At 32.1% G+C, this 17,918-nt stretch overlaps 3 protein-coding genes across 6 annotated transcripts; 1 reads left to right on the top strand and 2 right to left on the bottom strand.

The window, feature by feature from the left end:
* Positions 1-1,050: 1,050 nt before the first annotated feature.
* On the top strand, positions 1,051-5,194 carry LOC103503655 (protein NETWORKED 2A). The gene is made up of 2 exons (XM_051083580.1): positions 1,051-1,434; positions 2,190-5,194. Exons 1-2 carry the CDS (start codon positions 1,341-1,343, stop codon positions 4,985-4,987), a joined length of 2,892 nt encoding a protein of 963 aa, XP_050939537.1. The 5' UTR covers positions 1,051-1,340; the 3' UTR covers positions 4,988-5,194.
* LOC103503656 (uncharacterized) lies at positions 5,024-10,109 on the bottom strand. 4 transcript variants are annotated; one of them, XM_008467937.3, is made up of 7 exons: positions 9,818-10,109; positions 9,544-9,733; positions 9,166-9,358; positions 8,158-8,259; positions 7,610-7,993; positions 6,399-6,540; positions 5,024-6,073 (listed from the first exon to the last, which is right to left on the bottom strand). In XM_008467937.3, exons 2-7 carry the CDS (start codon positions 9,612-9,614, stop codon positions 5,436-5,438), a joined length of 1,530 nt encoding a protein of 509 aa, XP_008466159.1. In that variant the 5' UTR covers positions 9,615-9,733; positions 9,818-10,109; the 3' UTR covers positions 5,024-5,435. The 4 variants fall into 4 exon arrangements, with proteins under 4 accessions (XP_008466159.1, XP_008466160.1, XP_008466161.1 ...); XM_008467938.3 differs by having other exon boundaries at positions 9,544-9,724; XM_008467939.3 differs by having other exon boundaries at positions 8,158-8,244; positions 9,818-10,107.
* Positions 10,110-12,405: 2,296 nt separating this feature from the next.
* Positions 12,406-17,918, bottom strand: LOC103503654 (protein ECERIFERUM 2). The gene is made up of 2 exons (XM_008467935.3): positions 17,308-17,918; positions 12,406-13,465 (listed from the first exon to the last, which is right to left on the bottom strand). The coding sequence occupies exons 1-2, from the start codon at positions 17,770-17,772 to the stop codon at positions 12,596-12,598; spliced, it is 1,335 nt and encodes a 444-aa protein (XP_008466157.2). The 5' UTR covers positions 17,773-17,918; the 3' UTR covers positions 12,406-12,595.

Genomic DNA, 17,918 nt, shown 5'->3' with positions numbered 1-17,918 from the left:
TCTTAGTTCAGTACAAATAGTGTCACATGAACAATAAAAATCAAATTATCTATTCAATAAAAGTAGAACATCATTTAAAATATATAGGGACATATCTAAAACCATCTACGCGTGACTAAACTTGTGTCAAAATAAGCTCAACTCAGTGATAATTGACATAATCCTCGACTAATCGATATAATCTTCTTCTTTCAAAGTCGAAGGTTCAATCCTTTACCCATAATTGTTGTATTAAGAAAATAAGCCAGAGTATCTTTTTGGTTCCTAGGTTTAGTTTCTATTTAGTCTTTAGGTTTCATTTTGGCTTCAATTTAACCTCTAAGTTACAATTTTACTCCTAAGATTTGAGTTTTGTTTCAAAGATGTTACATTTCTAAACTTAATTTTTCATTAGTTACTCACTTTCAAACATTGATGTGTAATAATCGATTTAAGTAATTACGAGATAAAATTTTGTCTTAATTTTAAAAGTGATGATAAACAATTAATTTATAATTTTTTTTAAGTATTTAGTGAAAATTTGAAATTAAATATGTAATATTCAAATCCATGGACCAAATTAAAACAAAACTCAAAGGAAAATGTTATAACATTTTAACCGAAGGACCAAATCGAAATCAAATTCTAAACTTAAAACTAAGTACGTAACGTTACAAAACTTAATAAAAACTAATCCAAAGTTGAGAGACTAAAAAGTAATTTTTCCTGTAAAAATACTAAATTGGTGATTTGACAAAGAAAGTTGAAACTGTCCGATTGGGGAAAGTTATTTTCATTATAACAAAGACTAACTGAAATAATATGTATGCCTTGAGAAACACACACTAAGACAACAGAAATAGTTAGTAAAATCATTAATTAATTAAAAAAGATTAGCTCAAGATTAGTTTTAAATTAGTTAATTAAAAGGCAAATGAAAAATTAATAAACAGTGAGCCAAGCTGGCAACGACACGTGGCAGTAAATAGAAGGGGAAAGGTCATCCATTGCCAAAAGCTATAAACAAGCCGCTGTATTCTCTCATCCATGGCTGTGATCTCAATCTCATCTTTCCATTGTTCCAACAAGCGGTTTCTCTTCATCTTCGTCTTCGTCTTCGTCTTCAACAATTAGGGTTTTCTTTTTCTTTTCTTTTCTTTTCTTTTCTTTTTGGAGATAATCTGTGATCCACCATTATCCTCCATTGCTTACTGTAATAATCTATTCTCCCTTGAGTGTGATCTTGCTTTTCCATATATCTCATTTTTTTCGTTTCTTCTTCGGGTTTGGATATCGACGGTTGTTGTTCTTCCTCGTTGGATGGATTTTGAATCTCTTTCGATTCTATAGAGGAGAAAGAGATGTTGCAAAGAGCTGCTAGTAACGCATATTCATGGTGGTGGGCAAGTCATATCCGAACCAAACAATCGAAATGGCTCGAACAAAACCTCCACGGTACGTTTTATATATATGTATATATTTATTTGACTTTGAATATTATGTATAATGTATAATATAGTTTTGGGAATTCCACAATGCAGTGTATTGAATAGTTTGCTTTTCTAATCCATGCATTGTTCCTACACTTCCATTGCATGGAATCAAATGACTTGTATTTGATAGATTTTGTTTTTTGTCTTCACAATATTTTTTGGTTTCATAAAATAATAATTTTTCTAAGGAAACAACTTTTATTAAGAAAAAGAAATTGAAAAAAAAAAAACAGGGACTTAACTAGACCACCAAACACAACTAGAAGAATGGGTTCCGGATAAATAAAATGTTACCGATGTAATAATTACAAAAGGTCTACAATATCGAAACTCAACGAGATACATAAAACCTAATAAGAGACCAAGCCTCGGTGTGATCCTTCTTCCTACCACGAAAAACCCCATCATTCCTCTCCCTAACTATACCTCCCTAACTATACCAAATCACCGCACACTCCACAATCATAAAATAATCCATTAGTTGAGAGTGTTTTGAAATGATATTTGTATTGACCCGCATGTACATTTACATATATATAGATACACATACTAAGTTTTCCCATCTAGTTAATGTTATGCATAATTTACTTTTGTAATCAATGCTCCGTTCCTAAAATTTTGTACTTTTTTTTTTCATTTTTTTAAAAATAATTTATTACCTAAGAGTGTTTTAAAATGATATTTGTACTTACACTGCAAATGCTTTTGGAATTGTAGACATGGAGGAGAAAGTTGATAGCATGATGAGAATCATTGAAGGCGATGGAGATTCTTTTGCAAGGAGGGCTGAAATGTATTACAGGAAGAGACCTGAACTTGTAGAACACGTAGAAGAGTCTTTCCGAGCATACCGAGCTTTGGCAGAGAGATATGATCACCTATCAAAAGAGTTTCAAGGAGCAAATCGGACAATAGCTTCGATTTTTCCTGAACGAGTTCATTACACAATTGATGATGACGACTGTGAAGTTGATTTCTTTTCTCGAGAATCATCTTCAGCGAAAAGTCCTTCCCAATCTTCAAATGAATTGGATAGCTCCCCAAACCCAAGAATTCCTGAAGTTCCAAAGTTTCCTGAGAGGATTTTTAGAAGTCCTTCCATGATAAAAAGAAAGACACAACTAAAGAGAAATGCAAGCACTCCCAAAGATAGAGTTGCCTTTACTCCAAAATCGGGGCTCGATAAAACCGAAGCCTTAGAAGAGATTGATATGCTCCAGAAAGAAATTCTGGCCCGACAAACGGAAATGGAATTCGTGAAGAGTTTGTACGAACGTGAATGTGAGAAATATTGGGAGATGGAAAGCAGTATCACAAAGATGCAAAAGAGAGTAAGCAACTTGCAAGACGAGTTCGGGATTGGCACTGTTATTGAAGATAATGAAGCTCGAACATTAATGGCATCAACTGCTCTAAAATCTTGTAGAGAAACTCTGACCAAGTTGCAAGAGGAACAGGAGAAAACGGTTGAAGAAACAAAACTAGAGAATAGTAGAATAAAAGATGTAGTTGCAAAGTTCGAAAGCCTCAAATGTAAGTTCCTTCCCAAGCAAATAGACCATCACGAGTCCACTGATTTACATGAAGATCAAAGCAATGAACCAGAATTGAATATCTCAGATCAAATAGTCAATTGCACAGCAGAAGACAAACATGATATAGAACTCCTTGATCAGAAGATCAGAGAACATCTGGAAATGGATTCGAACAGCTCGTTCACTATTTCTGAGTTGGCTGAGAAAATTGACGAACTTGTAAATAAAATTGTGACACTTGAAGCTGCAGTTTCTTCTCAAACGTCTCTTGTAAGACGACTAAAATCAGAAACAGAGGTGCTCCAGGCGAACGTCCAACAGTTGGAAGAAGACAAGGAAATTCTAGTGGAGAGTTCAGAAACCAAGAAGAAGAAGATAAAGGAATTGGAAGCCGAACTTGCAAGAGTGAAAAATCTAAATCAGAATGCAGAAAGTCAAAATAACAACCTTCAAACCCAATTCACCAAAGCAAGTAGTAATCTCGACCACTTATCTGATAGATTGCAGACCATGAAAATGGATGATGTCGAAATTTGTGACCTCTCACGAGATGTGATGATGGTCGATCCTGATGTGAAAACAACAGAACTTTCAACAAATTCAGGATTTGATGGGAGGAAATTAGGAACTACAAAACTTGGTGATTTTTTCATAGATGAGGATAAGAGCTTTAATCTTGCAGAGGATGACGTAAAAGAATCGGGGCATGAGGAAAACGATGGAAGACCACAACTTCATACAGAAAATACTTCTCTTGATTCGGAGGCAAATGAATCTCATGGGGAAGAAACAAGTCCCACATTGAGGCAGACGTTCTTGAAAGGAATAGAAGATAGAGAAAAGATTTTACTGGAAGAGTATACTTCAGTTCTTAGAGACTATAAAGACGTAAGAAACAAGTTAAATGAAGTTGAACAAAAGAACCGTGATAGCATCTTCGAATTGGCAATGCAAGTTAAAGAACTGAAAGATGCCATTTCCTCTAAAGATGATGTTATAAAATCATTAGTAAATAATGGTGAAACAGATGAAGACACGAATGCAAGAGATGCGGACCAAGAACTACCTCAAGAAAGCATTCATGAGGATCCTAGCTATTTGTACTCTGAATCCTCAACTCCATATATAGATCAAGTTTCAACTCCTGATTCCTACCGCGAACAAAGTATTGAGCCCACGGAAGGAAGCTACAGATCAATGAAAAATGCAAGAAGCTTGAAGAAGAAAGAGGATGTAAACAAGAAATCAATTGGGGGTGATAAATTCATTACCATGTCACCTACGGAAGAAAGATTCCGCTCCCATATTGACGGACAACTAGAGATGAATCTCGAGTTTTGGTTGCGATTTAGCACCGCAGTCCACCAGATTCAAAAATTCCAGACTTCAATCCAGGATCTGCAATCAGAGCTGCAAAAGTTGAATGAAAACAAGCAAGAAGGAAGTGTAAAACAAGCAGCAATTGAATCCGATGGTCGGCCGATATATACACATCTGAGAGAGATACAAACCGAATTATCACTTTGGTTGGAACACAGTGCCGTACTAAAAGATGAACTATGCAATAGATTCTCAACCTTATGTGACATACAAAGCGATATATCAAAAATCACAGATGAAGGAACAGCTGAAGAAAAGGCAGAACTGAGTGATTATCAATCTGCAAAGTTTCAAGGTGAAGTCCTCAACATGAAGCAAGAAAATAGAAAGATAGCAGATGAGTTACAAGCTGGTCAAGATCGGGTGAGTCTACTACAAGTCCAAGTTGAGAAGGCTTTGGAGAGACTTGATCAAGAATTTGGTATTTCAGCAGGCAAAAGCATGCAACAATCAAAATCCTTAAGCCGAACACGAATTCCTTTACGATCTTTCTTGTTTGGGGTGAAGTTAAAGAGGCAAAAGCCATCACTTTTCTCATGTGCAAGTCCACAACTACAGAAACAATATAGTGATCTAGCTAAAGGGCCCCTACCTCAGTGATGAGCTTTTTTTTTTTAGGGTGTAATTTCTCCAATGTAATGTAAGGAAGAAAATCTATTAACTTATAGAATGAATTATACCTTCAATTACAGATAAACTGTAGCTATACAATTTCCCTTTCTTGTTGAAGAATATGAGCTTCCAAATTCCAGTGGTTGTTGAGCATTTGCATTGACCCCACACCCCAAATAACAACAGAATTCATAAATAAAAGAATGTGCACACTATACTATTTCTTAGGGGGGGAAAAGTTGGACAATTAATGTTGATTAGCAAGCGAGAAAACCTGAAATTCTTTGTTGCCGTATAATTCACTATTTACACCTACTGATGTTCCTGTACATTCACCTGCTATTACCGTGCTTGTCAAGCTCGGCTGTTTATTATTTGTGCATTGGCCCCCATGATTATATGGTATAGACTTTTTCTCACTTCCTTTTATGTTTAGTCAGCCCCTAATCTTGACATCATTCCCCGTGCTGTTTTCTCGAAACTCCTCTTTTGCGGTAATGATTGCCTCGGGAGTTTTACGTTCTTCTGAACTGTTAACCTCTTGCTTCAATGGAGACTCAGTTGTTGGGCTTACTTGGTTTGATGGTGTATTTGTCGAAATAGCAGCAGAACGATGATGCAGAATTTTTGGTGAGACAGCCTTCATTGAGTTATTGCCTACCATAGTAGATTTACCGCTTACATAGTTTGAGCTTGGAGTTGGCGTTTTTCCAGTGGAAATATAATGTACATTAGGGCGTGCATCCAAGTGCATTGGTGTGCATTTGGACTTTATGTGGATGGCATTTTTCGTCTGTGTGGCTTTCATTAGAGATGCAGCATCAGATGGAGAAACAATCCGGGCCCCTGCAGCTACAGCAGTTGCTCTAACAATAGAATCAGAATTGTGAGTTGAATTTATCATCAATGAATTCTTGGAAGTGTTGATTCCAGATTTCACAGCTGAGGGTAAAGGGTCTACTAGCAGCGGTCGTGAAGGCATGGAAATCTGTGGAGACTGATTCTGCATTTGAACCGAAGATTCGGAAGCACTTGCAGAAGAAGAAACAATGCTACTGTTTATGTTTGAATTTGCTGCTACAAGATAACAATGAAAATATTAAAATTGCAGAAGTGGAAGCAACAAAACTACTGAGATGAATGCAACAACATACATTGCACCCCAACTAATCTATTAGTGAATTTTTTTTATTTTCAAACAGTCATTAGAAGCTCCAGAGGTTGCAAAATCAGCCTGTTCTATGCAGTCCTGCCATCAATCTTTTTTAATATATAGTACCTTGAACGGAAGGGTAAGTTACTTTCAACAGAATGATCATTCCACCGAAAAATAAAACTTAAAAAGCTAAGTAACTAAAGTTATTCAAACATAGATAATAATCAAGGTCAATAGAACAACCTGTTTTTGTGTTATTCACAGGCAAATCAAGGGCAAAGTTCAATGCACGGTGTGCAGCATCAATCTGAGCTTTCTGAGTAGTACTTGAGGTGCTAGCTCCCAAATTCAAATTACAACGTCGCTTCCTAATAACGGACCACCTCTAAAGAATGAAAATAAATTAATTGAAATAAAAGAGGAAGAATATTCAATCATAAATAAATTTTAAGTTTAAAAGGAAAAAAAATCTATAGAACCTAAGGTTATACAACATATAGAGAATATATTTTATTTTAAGAGCATAAGCTTAATCAATATCTGGGATGCTTTTTATAAATACACATAAAACATACCAAATAGTTGCCTATTAATCTCTACATGAATTTGAATACTAATAATAAGATTTATAACTTATTTTAGAAGTAAAAACAACTATATCGATTTTAATCATTTTTATAAATTTTTTATTTAAAAGAATGTCTATCAATATCAATATCATATCAATATATCCGTAAAATTGAACTCCCAAAATCCATTTCAACATCAATATTTTAATCCTTTAATCCCATTCATCATGGCTCCACAACAATGGATAGTGGTGAAGGGTTAAAGAAGAAATTTTCCCAGAATCTGACTAAATTTTGATTAGAATGAGAATTGTATTCAGTACATGAACAGGGACTCCCTATAAAGTGGATAGTAAAAAGAATTAATCTAGGATCTACCCAATATTAACCTAATTTTTCTTAACTCTCCCTACATCAGATAGATTAGTGGTATAGTAGTAACTTTTTTAGGCTTTAAAGAAAATAGGCACAACTGCTTTCATTGAGAAAAAATATGAAATAATACAATGGCGTAAAAAAAGTCGAAACCCACTGGAAAAATCTGAGCCTCATCTCTTTGACGTTTAATACGTCGATCGAATGTAATTGACAACAAACAGGGATAAGCCATATAAAGCCATAACATAAATACAGTTTTGCGATTTACATTCAATAAATGATTATGTTTTATATACAGGAAAATTACAGCTGGACATTAAATATGGATATTATAACAAATCTCTCTCTAACATCCATGCAAGTTTTTCCTGAAGTTTTTCTCGTAAAAAATCATCCATGTAAGATCAAAATAAGAAATGTATTAGTGAAATTGATATAATATAGGATAACTTATTAAGTTAAAAGAATGGTGGAGAATGGCATCGGAAAAGATGTACGGAATAACACCTGAGAAAGTTGTGAAGCAGTTCTATCCCCCTTGAAGTCTCCCTTCAAGATATTCGCCCAATTTCCTTCACCACACTTCTCCACAGCAGCTATCAATTCCAAATCCTCCGCCTTCGACCAAGGTTTTCTTCTTTTTCGAGAAGCTGCACTAGCACCAGCTGCTCCATTCACATCAAAAACTTCAGCTGCTGGTGGCACTGGAATAGGCTGTCTCTGAATTGAAAGTGGAATCGTAACAGAGATTCCTTGCAAAGAAGCAGATTGATGATTGTCAAAATTGTCTGTAGGTGGTTGACTATTGGATATACGTATAGTCAATGGGGCCTCAACTGCAGAACTATTTGGAACATCTGACTCATTTGGTATACCATTAGCAATAAGCACCTGTCAAGACATCGATTTGAAACAAAATGTGAAGTTTAACTAAACCTAGAACTACAAATAGATTTTCATTGTCTGGGAAAGTTTTTATTGAATGTCGAGGACGTCAACATTCCAAAACCACATAACTAGAAGAAAAAAACTGTTAGATGAACAAATGGACTGACCTTCACACATGCTGCAGCTTCATTAGAGGACTCACTGCCGACAGATGGAAAAGGTTCTACTTCAAAATCTAAGTCACTATCATAATCCTGTAAATCAAACTCCTAAATAAGAATATCAGTATTGGAATGCAACAAGTTCAAATCATGAGCATCTCCTCTAAGCAAATTTACGCTCATTCAATCAATTGTAAGCGCACATGCCATGAAACTCAACTAGTACCCTTCCAGAAAATAGAAGTTAATTCAGTTACTTGTGGACTCCAGTGGTTTCAGCAAACAGAAAGTCTATCAAATGTCAAAAGTCTCTATCAAAATGCCTTTTTCTTATACCATCATAAAGAAAATATACAACCATACAAGTATATAAAGGAATAAACTCGCAATAGTCACACAATGAGACAAGTTACAATATCAGTAAACAAAAAAACTGGATCAGACAAAGCAAAGAAAAACAACCATATGGCATAAATGAAATAGGAAAACCTAAGTTGGAGTTAAGGATAGTACAAATCATAAAGAAACAGAGTCAATGAATGACCTATTGGCTATGGCTGAAAGCTTTGACAGCACAAAAACCTTCTCATATAATGGTCTATTTATTTTCAGATCTGAAGGCATTTTTTAACTTTAAAAATCCAGACTATAATAGATCAAATTCGCAAAATTTCCCATTCGATTAAATATTTTCACACCCTCATTTATGATACAAAAGGTTGTATTAGTAAAATCATCTTTTCCTTCCGTTTCGAATGAACGTCCTAAAAAGACAAACTTAATCATATTCATTTCAAAATCTCTCACATACTTCTAGTTTTTTTTATTATTATTAATCTCATACTTCTAGTTTAGATTTATTTCTCATACTTTCTTAAGCCCGAGAGATCTTACTATTCCTCTCAACCCCCTTATTTATCATACTCCCTTAAGCTCACAATTTTAGGGCTTAAGAATAAGGTAAAAATATTGTCATGACATCAATAGACGCTTGAAGAAAACTGCTAAACTGACCAATGAATCAGTAACAGAATGCATGTCCTCCAGTAAAGTGTGACGATAAGCCAAGTGCCGCCATAACAACTGATATTCCCGAGCATCAGAAATCCCAGTGGACGTGTTCTTCACCAATTTGTCCCAATCAATTCTCACTCCCGAAACCTGGGCCACCTCCCGAAGCAAAGTAAATATTGTCCTCACTGAATATCTATCCACAACCAAAAACTCCTCATTAAATAGCATCTAAATACGTGAAGAACAAAAACTCAGCTTCTATTTTAAAAAAAAAAAAAACGACCAAAAACTCGGCAGTGACGGTTAGCCACAAACAAAAAAGGAGAAATAACTCATCAAATTCAATAACATGGAAGCAGGAATAGAAAGGCCTAATACCTTCCCAATAGAGTGGAACAATCCTCCATACTAATTGTCCCTGTCCTTCGATTCTCTTTCTTCCCAATCATTATAGAGCTCGTAATCAAATAGCGTAAGAAGAGTAGCAAGAACAATAGAAGCCTTTAGAAGCAAAAACGACCAAAATCCTTTAATCGGAGGTCAGCCAAAACCCTAAACCCTGCAAAAACTTGAACGAGAGAGAAGCTTATGGAATGTTAATCAAAATGTGAAATGCTGAACGGAAAGAAAGATGGAGATAAGAGAAACTTACTGGTGCAGCGTCGGTGAACGTCGCCGCCGAAGAGACTGAAATAATCGGCTATCGGATATTGTTTGAAGACAAAACCGGAAAACGAAGGCTAAGCGTTGCCTTTTGCGGTTGCAAAAGCAATGCGGACTTATCGGCGACGGTGGTGGGGTGCAGTGTTTATTGATAGACACGCACGCACAGAAGTACGGTTCATTCGAAGTGAAACTTGCTGAATCTTTGCGCCTAATTGCAAATATTCCAATTTGAGAAAGAGAGACAAAAAAGGGGGAAAGTATACTTTACATTAGATCTATACTTCCAACGAGTTCAACTCAACCGGCACCTAATATGCTTTTGCGATACTTTTCGAAAAAATACAAAAGAAAAACAATAAGAACGTGTGTTGGTATAAATGTTATAAAAACGATTTCAAAAAACAGCACTCAAAATAGCCTATTTGCAAAAACAATAAATGATTCTTTCCTTTGTTTTAAGATTTTCTTTTCAAAAATTGTGAACATGAGATGCACTATTGCATTTTGAAATTCACGACCAAACATAAATTTTGAATTTTGAATATGAATTTTAAATTTTTTAATGACACCAAACGTGATTTTGATTACACTAAAAAATACAATTTTGTTTTTGGGTTTCCACGTAATTCTTTATTTTTCATAATAACTCTGTAATCACGAAGTCAACGATGCCATTTTTTATGGTAATTTTGGGTCAAACAAAAATTTGACTATTTTTAAAATAAATGAATCACCAACTAATTTTTTTTTTTTTTTGTTAATCAGTGATTTAAGATAGTATCATAACACATAAATTCAGGAGTTCCTATGTTCTGTCTTGTTGTCATTCCGAAGTTGATGGTCTTCAACACTCCATATTCACTCTCGTGATCATTTGTACAAAATCCTTTAATTTTAGGTTCATTTAATTATTGGACTCTCAAGAATTGTATCTTGAGTATGATAACTTTGAGCATATTTCGGATTCACCAAATAAAAAATTGTTTTACATCGAAGTTATTCTTAAACAAAACTTGTATATAAAAACAACTTTCCATCAAATATAATAAAACACATGAATTAATATTTTTATTTTAAACAATTTTTATATTTTAAAAGTATATATTTAAATGAAGAAGTAAGACGACAAATTTATATAATTATATATTATCTTTTAGGACTTTTTTTTTCTTTTTTTTTTTCACGATATCATAACTCATACTTCTTCGTTATCTTATTTGATTCAAAATCATTCATATTCTCCCCCGCAATTAGGAGTCATTTGTTTCACAAACATCATAGATTCTTATGCAGGAAACATCTAATTAAATTGTTGCGAATGTTTGAATATCCTCCTAAAATATAGGTTTTCTATATTGCTGTATCCTTTTTATTATATTGTATGTATTATTATTTTAAGTTATTAAAAAATATACATTATATTAAAAACAAAAACACTGTTTGTCGTGTTAGTTCAAATTATATCATATTTTATTTTATTTGGTTCTCTTATCACCTCCATCTTTGTTTGTTACAATATAATTTTTTTTTCAATAATATAATAGAAAATTATTTTTAAAAAACCTATTTTTGAATTAAGAATAGATATATTTTCTATCTTCATCCCACTTGATTTGCCAATAATACAATAGATATATATACTTTTAAGTTAAATGTTTGAATCATATATTAATGATTTAGATCTTAAATTTTGGTTGAATTAAATTAGATTAGTTATTTGGTAGCAGTTGGAATTTTGAAAATTAGTTTTCATAATGTCAAATTTAGCCCTCATTTTCCTATGATTTAGCTATTATAATTGCATGGTGGAATTTTCAAAAAGTTTATTTAATTATATTTTTATACTTCAAAGTTTAACAAAATTTGTATTAATGATAAATAGTTTGTTTGTTCTTTTCTATTTTTCTATTTAAAAAAATCCATTAAGAAGTTAATATTTTGAAATAGTTAAAAATGGTAAAAATTGATAAATATTTACCTTCCACAAAATTTTGCAAAATAAATTTTATTTTTTAGTGACTTTTGATCATGAAGTGTGATTTATTTATTATTATTATTTTTGAAAGCAAACCTTCGTACTTCAACTTTTTAAATTAGTACTACAAATATTAAGCTATACAAAGTGATCGATAATTTTGTTGGTTTCCTATAATAAGAAAATTTTAGTTCGAATAAGAGATATAAATTAATTTATTTACGTATTTGTTTGAATAATACTTTTATTTTAAAAATTATATCTATCGAAAGATATCGATAATGTGTAAAATAATTGTTAAAATATCATTTGTATATACTTTGAAATTTATTCATTTTTTGTACTTTAGATTTACCATTTCGAAATTAATTATTGCTAGTAATTGTTAAATAATAATCATAATAATAATTTTATTTGGGTCAAAGAAAACTTTAACAATTATAATTTTCACGTAATTATATATTATAAGTAAATATATCTTCGAAGCAACTTTTAAGATAACAAGGGAAAATGTATATTAGACATAGATAGAAATTTATTTTTTTAGTAGTCATTTACTTTATAATAATTTTAAAAAAATATATTAAACGAAAACAATATTTTAACGAAAAAAGTAATTATAAAATGCTCATTTTAAATCAACATTTATTTACAAATATGTATAGAATGAACAAATTTTATACTGAGTTCGATTTTAAATTACAAATTTAATCACATAAAAACATTACTTAATTTATTTATTTCAATACGAAATTCATCTCTTTAATATATAAAATTAGCATTTTGATTTCAAACAATTCCCCATTGCTTCACCATTTCATCAATGAGCTCCGGCAGCTCTTTCTCCGGCAAGATAACTGTCACCGTCCGTCCACCGCCGTCTCTTCCATCACTACGCGGCGGTCCTGGAAGTACTAGAACGACGCCGTTTTCACCAACTCCTCCAATTTCATAGTTCACATGAACAGCCTTTTGCCCTTCCAATTCGAAGCCGTAAATATCCGCTTCTTCCAAATCAACGAACGTCAATCTCGCTCCGTACGCTATGAAATCTGAATCGTTCATTTTTGTCTCCACCAATTCCTCAATTTCTCCGCCTTCATCGATTTTCTTCTTCACGATCACCTCCGCTAATTCCCCTTCCGCTGCTCCGGCCACAGGAAAATCGGCCTCGACGCCGCTCATTTCCATTCCGTTACTCGGAATTTCGCCTTCTCTGTTAGGGAATTTCGTCGAATAGATCGAGATCGTCCTGGAGCCCGAATCCTCAAGGCGTATTTTCGACAGAGATTTCCAGAAAACTGCAGTTATAGATTCGAATGTTGAGAAGTTCACGGATCGATTCCGGCCGACGACGCTCGTGATTCGATCCAATTGCTCCGACGCGATTCGGAATGACCGCGTCGCCATCTTGCAGTCGGTCGACCCGATCCAGAGGTCTCCAGTGGGGTCGAGTCTCTTGAGCGGTGGTGTGGAGATCAGTCTGGATGATGTGGATGGGGGGATATGGGTAGCTGGCGCCGGACGGAGTTGATGGAGGGGGCGGTAGTTCATGATGTGACCCCATACGTTGATGAAGGTGGAGGCGGAGAAGATGTCGCCGAGAACGTGAGTCCAACTAAGGCCCACGGATAGTCCGCCGCACTTGAACCGAGTTAGCTGCGTGCAGGCAAAAGTCATTTTCTTCTTTAGCATTCATTCATTCAGTGAGCTGTCACTTTTTTTATCTTTTTACTTTTTCTTTTAATTTTTGTAACAGCTAGGTTAAAAAATATATAAATAATTATTTTTAAATATTGAAAATTAATTAAAATATTTACAAAATGTAGGAAACCATCTCAATTAATCTAATTAGAGTTGTTGTAGTTTTGAAATAATTTGGTTTTGTTAGTTTTTTTTTTTTTTTAACATTGAATAAAATATTCTTTTGATTTTTCAACTTTATAATTTGTTGAGTGTTAGTTTTTTATTTTCAAATTTTTAATTTTAGTTTTTAAACTTAAATAACCTTTCTATTTTTCTTTTAAAACTGGTTGTCTATTGAGGACGAGTTGGGTTGAGAGACTCCATATATTTAGGCTGGTTGGGTTGACAATCCTAATAACCAGAATAATATTCTCAACCAAAATTTTCAACTTAACCCAATTTGAAGGAAAAAAAAACCTAAATTTTGAATCGACCTAACCTAAGTTTTGAACTAGCCCAACTCAATGCTTATAATATGGGTTAGATTGTCGGGTTATTCCCCTGTTGTCTATTAGTATTTTTAAAATAAATACAAAAAATGAGACATTTTTAAAAATAGAAAAATATTAAAATTATTTATAAAATATAATAAAATTCATTAAATTCATTAATTTTGCTATATTTTACAAATAATTTTATCCTAGATGCTTCCTTCCAAGATAATTTATATTTGTATTTTCACAATGGTATTTATTATTATTATTTAACAAATTAGGACCAAACTTAACTTTCAAATACTCAATTTAAAATTTATTAAAACATACAATAATTAAACACTTGAAAGCATAGGAATTGAGATTGTACGAACCCAAACATATATGGACAATAAAAAATAATAATTCTTTTTAGTCAGAACACTAATGAATAATAAAAATATTTTTTGTTCTTACTTTCCAATAATGTAGAACTTGGAAGGACCATTGTTGATTATAAATACACTATATAATATTAAAATAAATAACAATAAAGTCACATTTTTGTCACGTGAGATTTCAACAACTTTTAATGATAGGTGGAGAACTTTGCTCCAACACTGACATTAATATGAACCAATACGTTCAAGAACTTTGCTGTTAACTAAATAAATAAACAAACCAACAATATCACACATTTCATGGTTCTTATACCTCATGCTGTCTATTCATAACTAGCCGTCCTAGACGACAAATATAATACCAATTTAATAGAATTCCAATTCCAACTCCATTTTTTATGTATCGATCTGCTCGATGTTTTTAATTGCGATTACACTAAATTAATAAAGAAAAGTTTGACCTTTTCCATCTTCGAGTTTTGATGAATTTGTAGGTCTAGTTCTTAAATTAAAAAAAAAATGTACTCTTTTAACCTTTTAAGTTCATACAAATAGACTTATTTAGTTAGTTTTCAAAATCTATTATTTTAAATATTATATAATTATTTAAAATTATTTGAGCGATATTTTCAGTCCAATTTTCAAAACCCATCTACTAAAATTGGGGACCAAATTAATATACTCTCGTAAACTAAGTATTAAAAAGTACAATTTTAGAATTCATATATCAAGCACATGTGTATTCTTTCAAACTTAGGAACTAAAATGATATTCTTTTTCAATTAAATTTTTATTAAAGTTTTGCTATAATTTTATGATGTACAAAGAATGCATCATTGAGTGTTTAATATAAAAAATAAATTACTTTTTTTTTTTAAAAAAAGCTAGACTTGTTTGACAACACGTTGAAATATATTTTAAGTAATACTTTATCAAAACACTTTATATATATATATATATATATATATATATATATATATATATATATATATATATATATATATATATATAAAGCATTATTTTCAAGTCAATTTTAAGAAGTCTGTAATCTGTTTTAAAAAATCAACCTAAATTTTTTAAAACTAAAAAGGAATTAAAAGTTTTTGCTCTTTTCTTGGAGTTTGACGGAAATTCAAATATTTGTTGCACATAAAAAGAACAACAATAAAAACAGGAAAAAAAAAATCAACTCGATGTTAAACCCCTATTTTAAAAATGAGGGATTACGTTGATACAACACAAGAAAGGTATTTTATTTTACACACAAAAGTCGACTAAGATATTCCATGAAAATAATCGTTATGAATAATACACAAAATGAAACTATATACAAAATATAGCAAAATCTTGAAATGGAATATAGAGAATTTAATAAATTTTTGCTATAGTTTGTAAATAGTTTTCACCACGCGTCCAATATAGAAAATTGTCAAAATTATAACAATTAACAAAATATTTACACTTAATTAAAAAAACAAGTGTAATTAATTTTGTCTTTTTAGTGATTTTGTTATAGAGCGTAAATAGTCCGTCAAATTTTCTATTTTTAAAAAAATCTCTTTCAATCCTTTTGCTAAATATTTTTATCAATTAATATTTAAATAAATAGAAATTTTATTTAAATGAATAACAAAGTTGAATATACACTAAACTTAATTATTATGGTGAGATTACTATAACATTAAGTGTAGGGCAATTTGGGTCATAATTTTCTTTATTGTGAGATTATTATAAAATTAAACAATAAAACAAACAGTTAATCACGTGACATTTCAACAACTTTTTTGCATGTTGGATAGCTCATAATAGTTCAAGCTGTCACGTCCACAATTAACCGTACTCAGAAAAAAAGAACGTACATATATTCAATCGTGTTAATGGAAATTAAGACGATTGACAGCTCCATTGAGAGCTCGAAGCTTTTAAGTTACGCTTAATCATTGCTCTAATGTCCTATCACATCTATAGTTTAGTTGGCATTGACGTTCTTAACTTAATTAGTAACGTTTTATTCATTTTCTAATCTTCAACCTTATAATTCAAAGATATTAAATAATCTAAAAAGAAGTCAATTATTAAATAATCAATTTTTTAGATTTTCATTTTAAAATTTAGGGTCAAAATTTGATACGTCTCTAGAAATTACATTTCACTCGAGATTAACTATTAACTATTATATTTAGGTTAATAGACATTTACCGTTCGAGCCCATCCTAACTACACAAAAAACTAAATTAAAAGGATGTTTAAAAGAAACCGAGTGATGTTTAGGTAGAAGTTGTCCCTGTGCAACTTGGTAGCACAAAGACGGGAGGTTTGAAGGCAATTTCTTTAATAAAAATTTTGACATTCTTTTTTTATATCGCGAGTGTTCAAGTCATTTTGTACAAACTTTAACTAAACTCATTTAACCCAACAATATTTAGGTGTCAACGAAATTCGTAATAAATTAATTTTTAGGTTAGATGACCTGTGACCACCCTAAATTGAATTTCAAACTTCTTTATCATTTATTGAGATTCATCTATGTCGATAAACTTTAAAAGTAACTAATCGAAATAAACCATTTGAAACTATAGGAATGATCCCTTTTGAAATAAGTAAAATATTTTAATTAACCTTCGATAAATTTTGCTATATTTTATAAATGATTTCAATTTTTTACTTTTCTTTTAATATCCTTTCAATTAAAAAAAAAAAAGGCTTTTGTTTAATAACTTTTTTTCAAAAGTGATTTTTTTATGTAAAAGTTTATTTTAACATTTTTACTAATTTTAAATTAAGATAAAAGAAGAGTAGTTAATCCAAAAACCTCCAAATTTCATATTTTTCAAAATTTCTTCATGAAAGATATTCAAAACACACTTTATATTATACATATGAATTTTTTTTTTTCATTTTGAGTTAGAACAAGAAGAAAAATCAAACAACATGAACATACCTGAATGAAAGCAAGAGGGGAAAATCCAAGATCAGGACCAATAGCTTGAGAATGAACCAAACAACCATCACGATTCAAAATTTTATCATCATCATCATCTTCAATCGAAAGCCATTCCTCAATCGTTTTCTCACAATCTGCTTCAACAATCCTCACTCCACTATCATTACACTTAATAAAAGCCCGATCTCCATCATTATCTCCGATGATTCTCCGTCGAATCCTCCCTGAAACGACGTAGTATTTCTCCAACAATAGAAACAGAGGCTTTTTCAAGTCATAAATCGTCAGATTCTTCACCTCTTCGCTCGCTCTGAAGAAATAAACTCCTCTGATGTAATGAAGTCTCATCGCTAAATCCATCGCCGTCAGTTCCTTCACCTCGTCTTCGCCGGTGGCCTTCGCCGGAACCACCGACGAAAATTTCAAATCGGAAATTGGAGTGGTTTTAGCAACTCCGTCCATATTGGCGCCGCCGTGATGGAAAAGCAGAGACGATGAATTAATTGTGTGGAGTAATGAGAGAAGTTGAATTTATAGAAATGGGGGAGATTAGTGGTGTGGCGAAGGAGCTTCGTGTCGATGCGGTTGGGGAAAAGAACCATTTATGA

This window comes from Cucumis melo, chromosome 4 (genome assembly GCF_025177605.1).
Source record: "Cucumis melo cultivar AY chromosome 4, USDA_Cmelo_AY_1.0, whole genome shotgun sequence".
Lineage (NCBI taxonomy): Eukaryota > Viridiplantae > Streptophyta > Magnoliopsida > Cucurbitales > Cucurbitaceae > Cucumis > Cucumis melo.
The sequence above is the reverse complement of the archived record's forward strand: the minus strand, read 5'-3'. Positions and strand labels throughout refer to the sequence as shown.

What these genes read in the sequence shown, in the direction of transcription:
- LOC103503655 (XM_051083580.1), top strand. Translation starts at nt 1,341, where the DNA reads ATGTTGCAAAGAGCTGCTAGTAACGCATATTCATGGTGGTGGGCAAGT. An exon ending in GCTCGAACAAAACCTCCACG is followed by an intron (nt 1,435 to 2,189) that starts GTACGTTTTATA and finishes TTGGAATTGTAG; the next exon opens with ACATGGAGGAGAAAGTTGAT.
- LOC103503656 (XM_008467937.3), bottom strand. Translation starts at nt 9,614, where the DNA reads ATGATTGGGAAGAAAGAGAATCGAAGGACAGGGACAATTAGTATGGAG. An exon ending in ATTCTGTTACTGATTCATTG is followed by an intron (nt 8,260 to 9,165) that starts GTCAGTTTAGCA and finishes ATTCTTATTTAG; the next exon opens with GAGTTTGATTTACAGGATTA. An exon ending in AAGCTGCAGCATGTGTGAAG is followed by an intron (nt 7,994 to 8,157) that starts GTCAGTCCATTT and finishes ATGTCTTGACAG; the next exon opens with GTGCTTATTGCTAATGGTAT.
- LOC103503654 (XM_008467935.3), bottom strand. Translation starts at nt 17,772, where the DNA reads ATGGACGGAGTTGCTAAAACCACTCCAATTTCCGATTTGAAATTTTCG. An exon ending in CCCCTCTTGCTTTCATTCAG is followed by an intron (nt 13,466 to 17,307) that starts GTATGTTCATGT and finishes GCCTGCACGCAG; the next exon opens with CTAACTCGGTTCAAGTGCGG.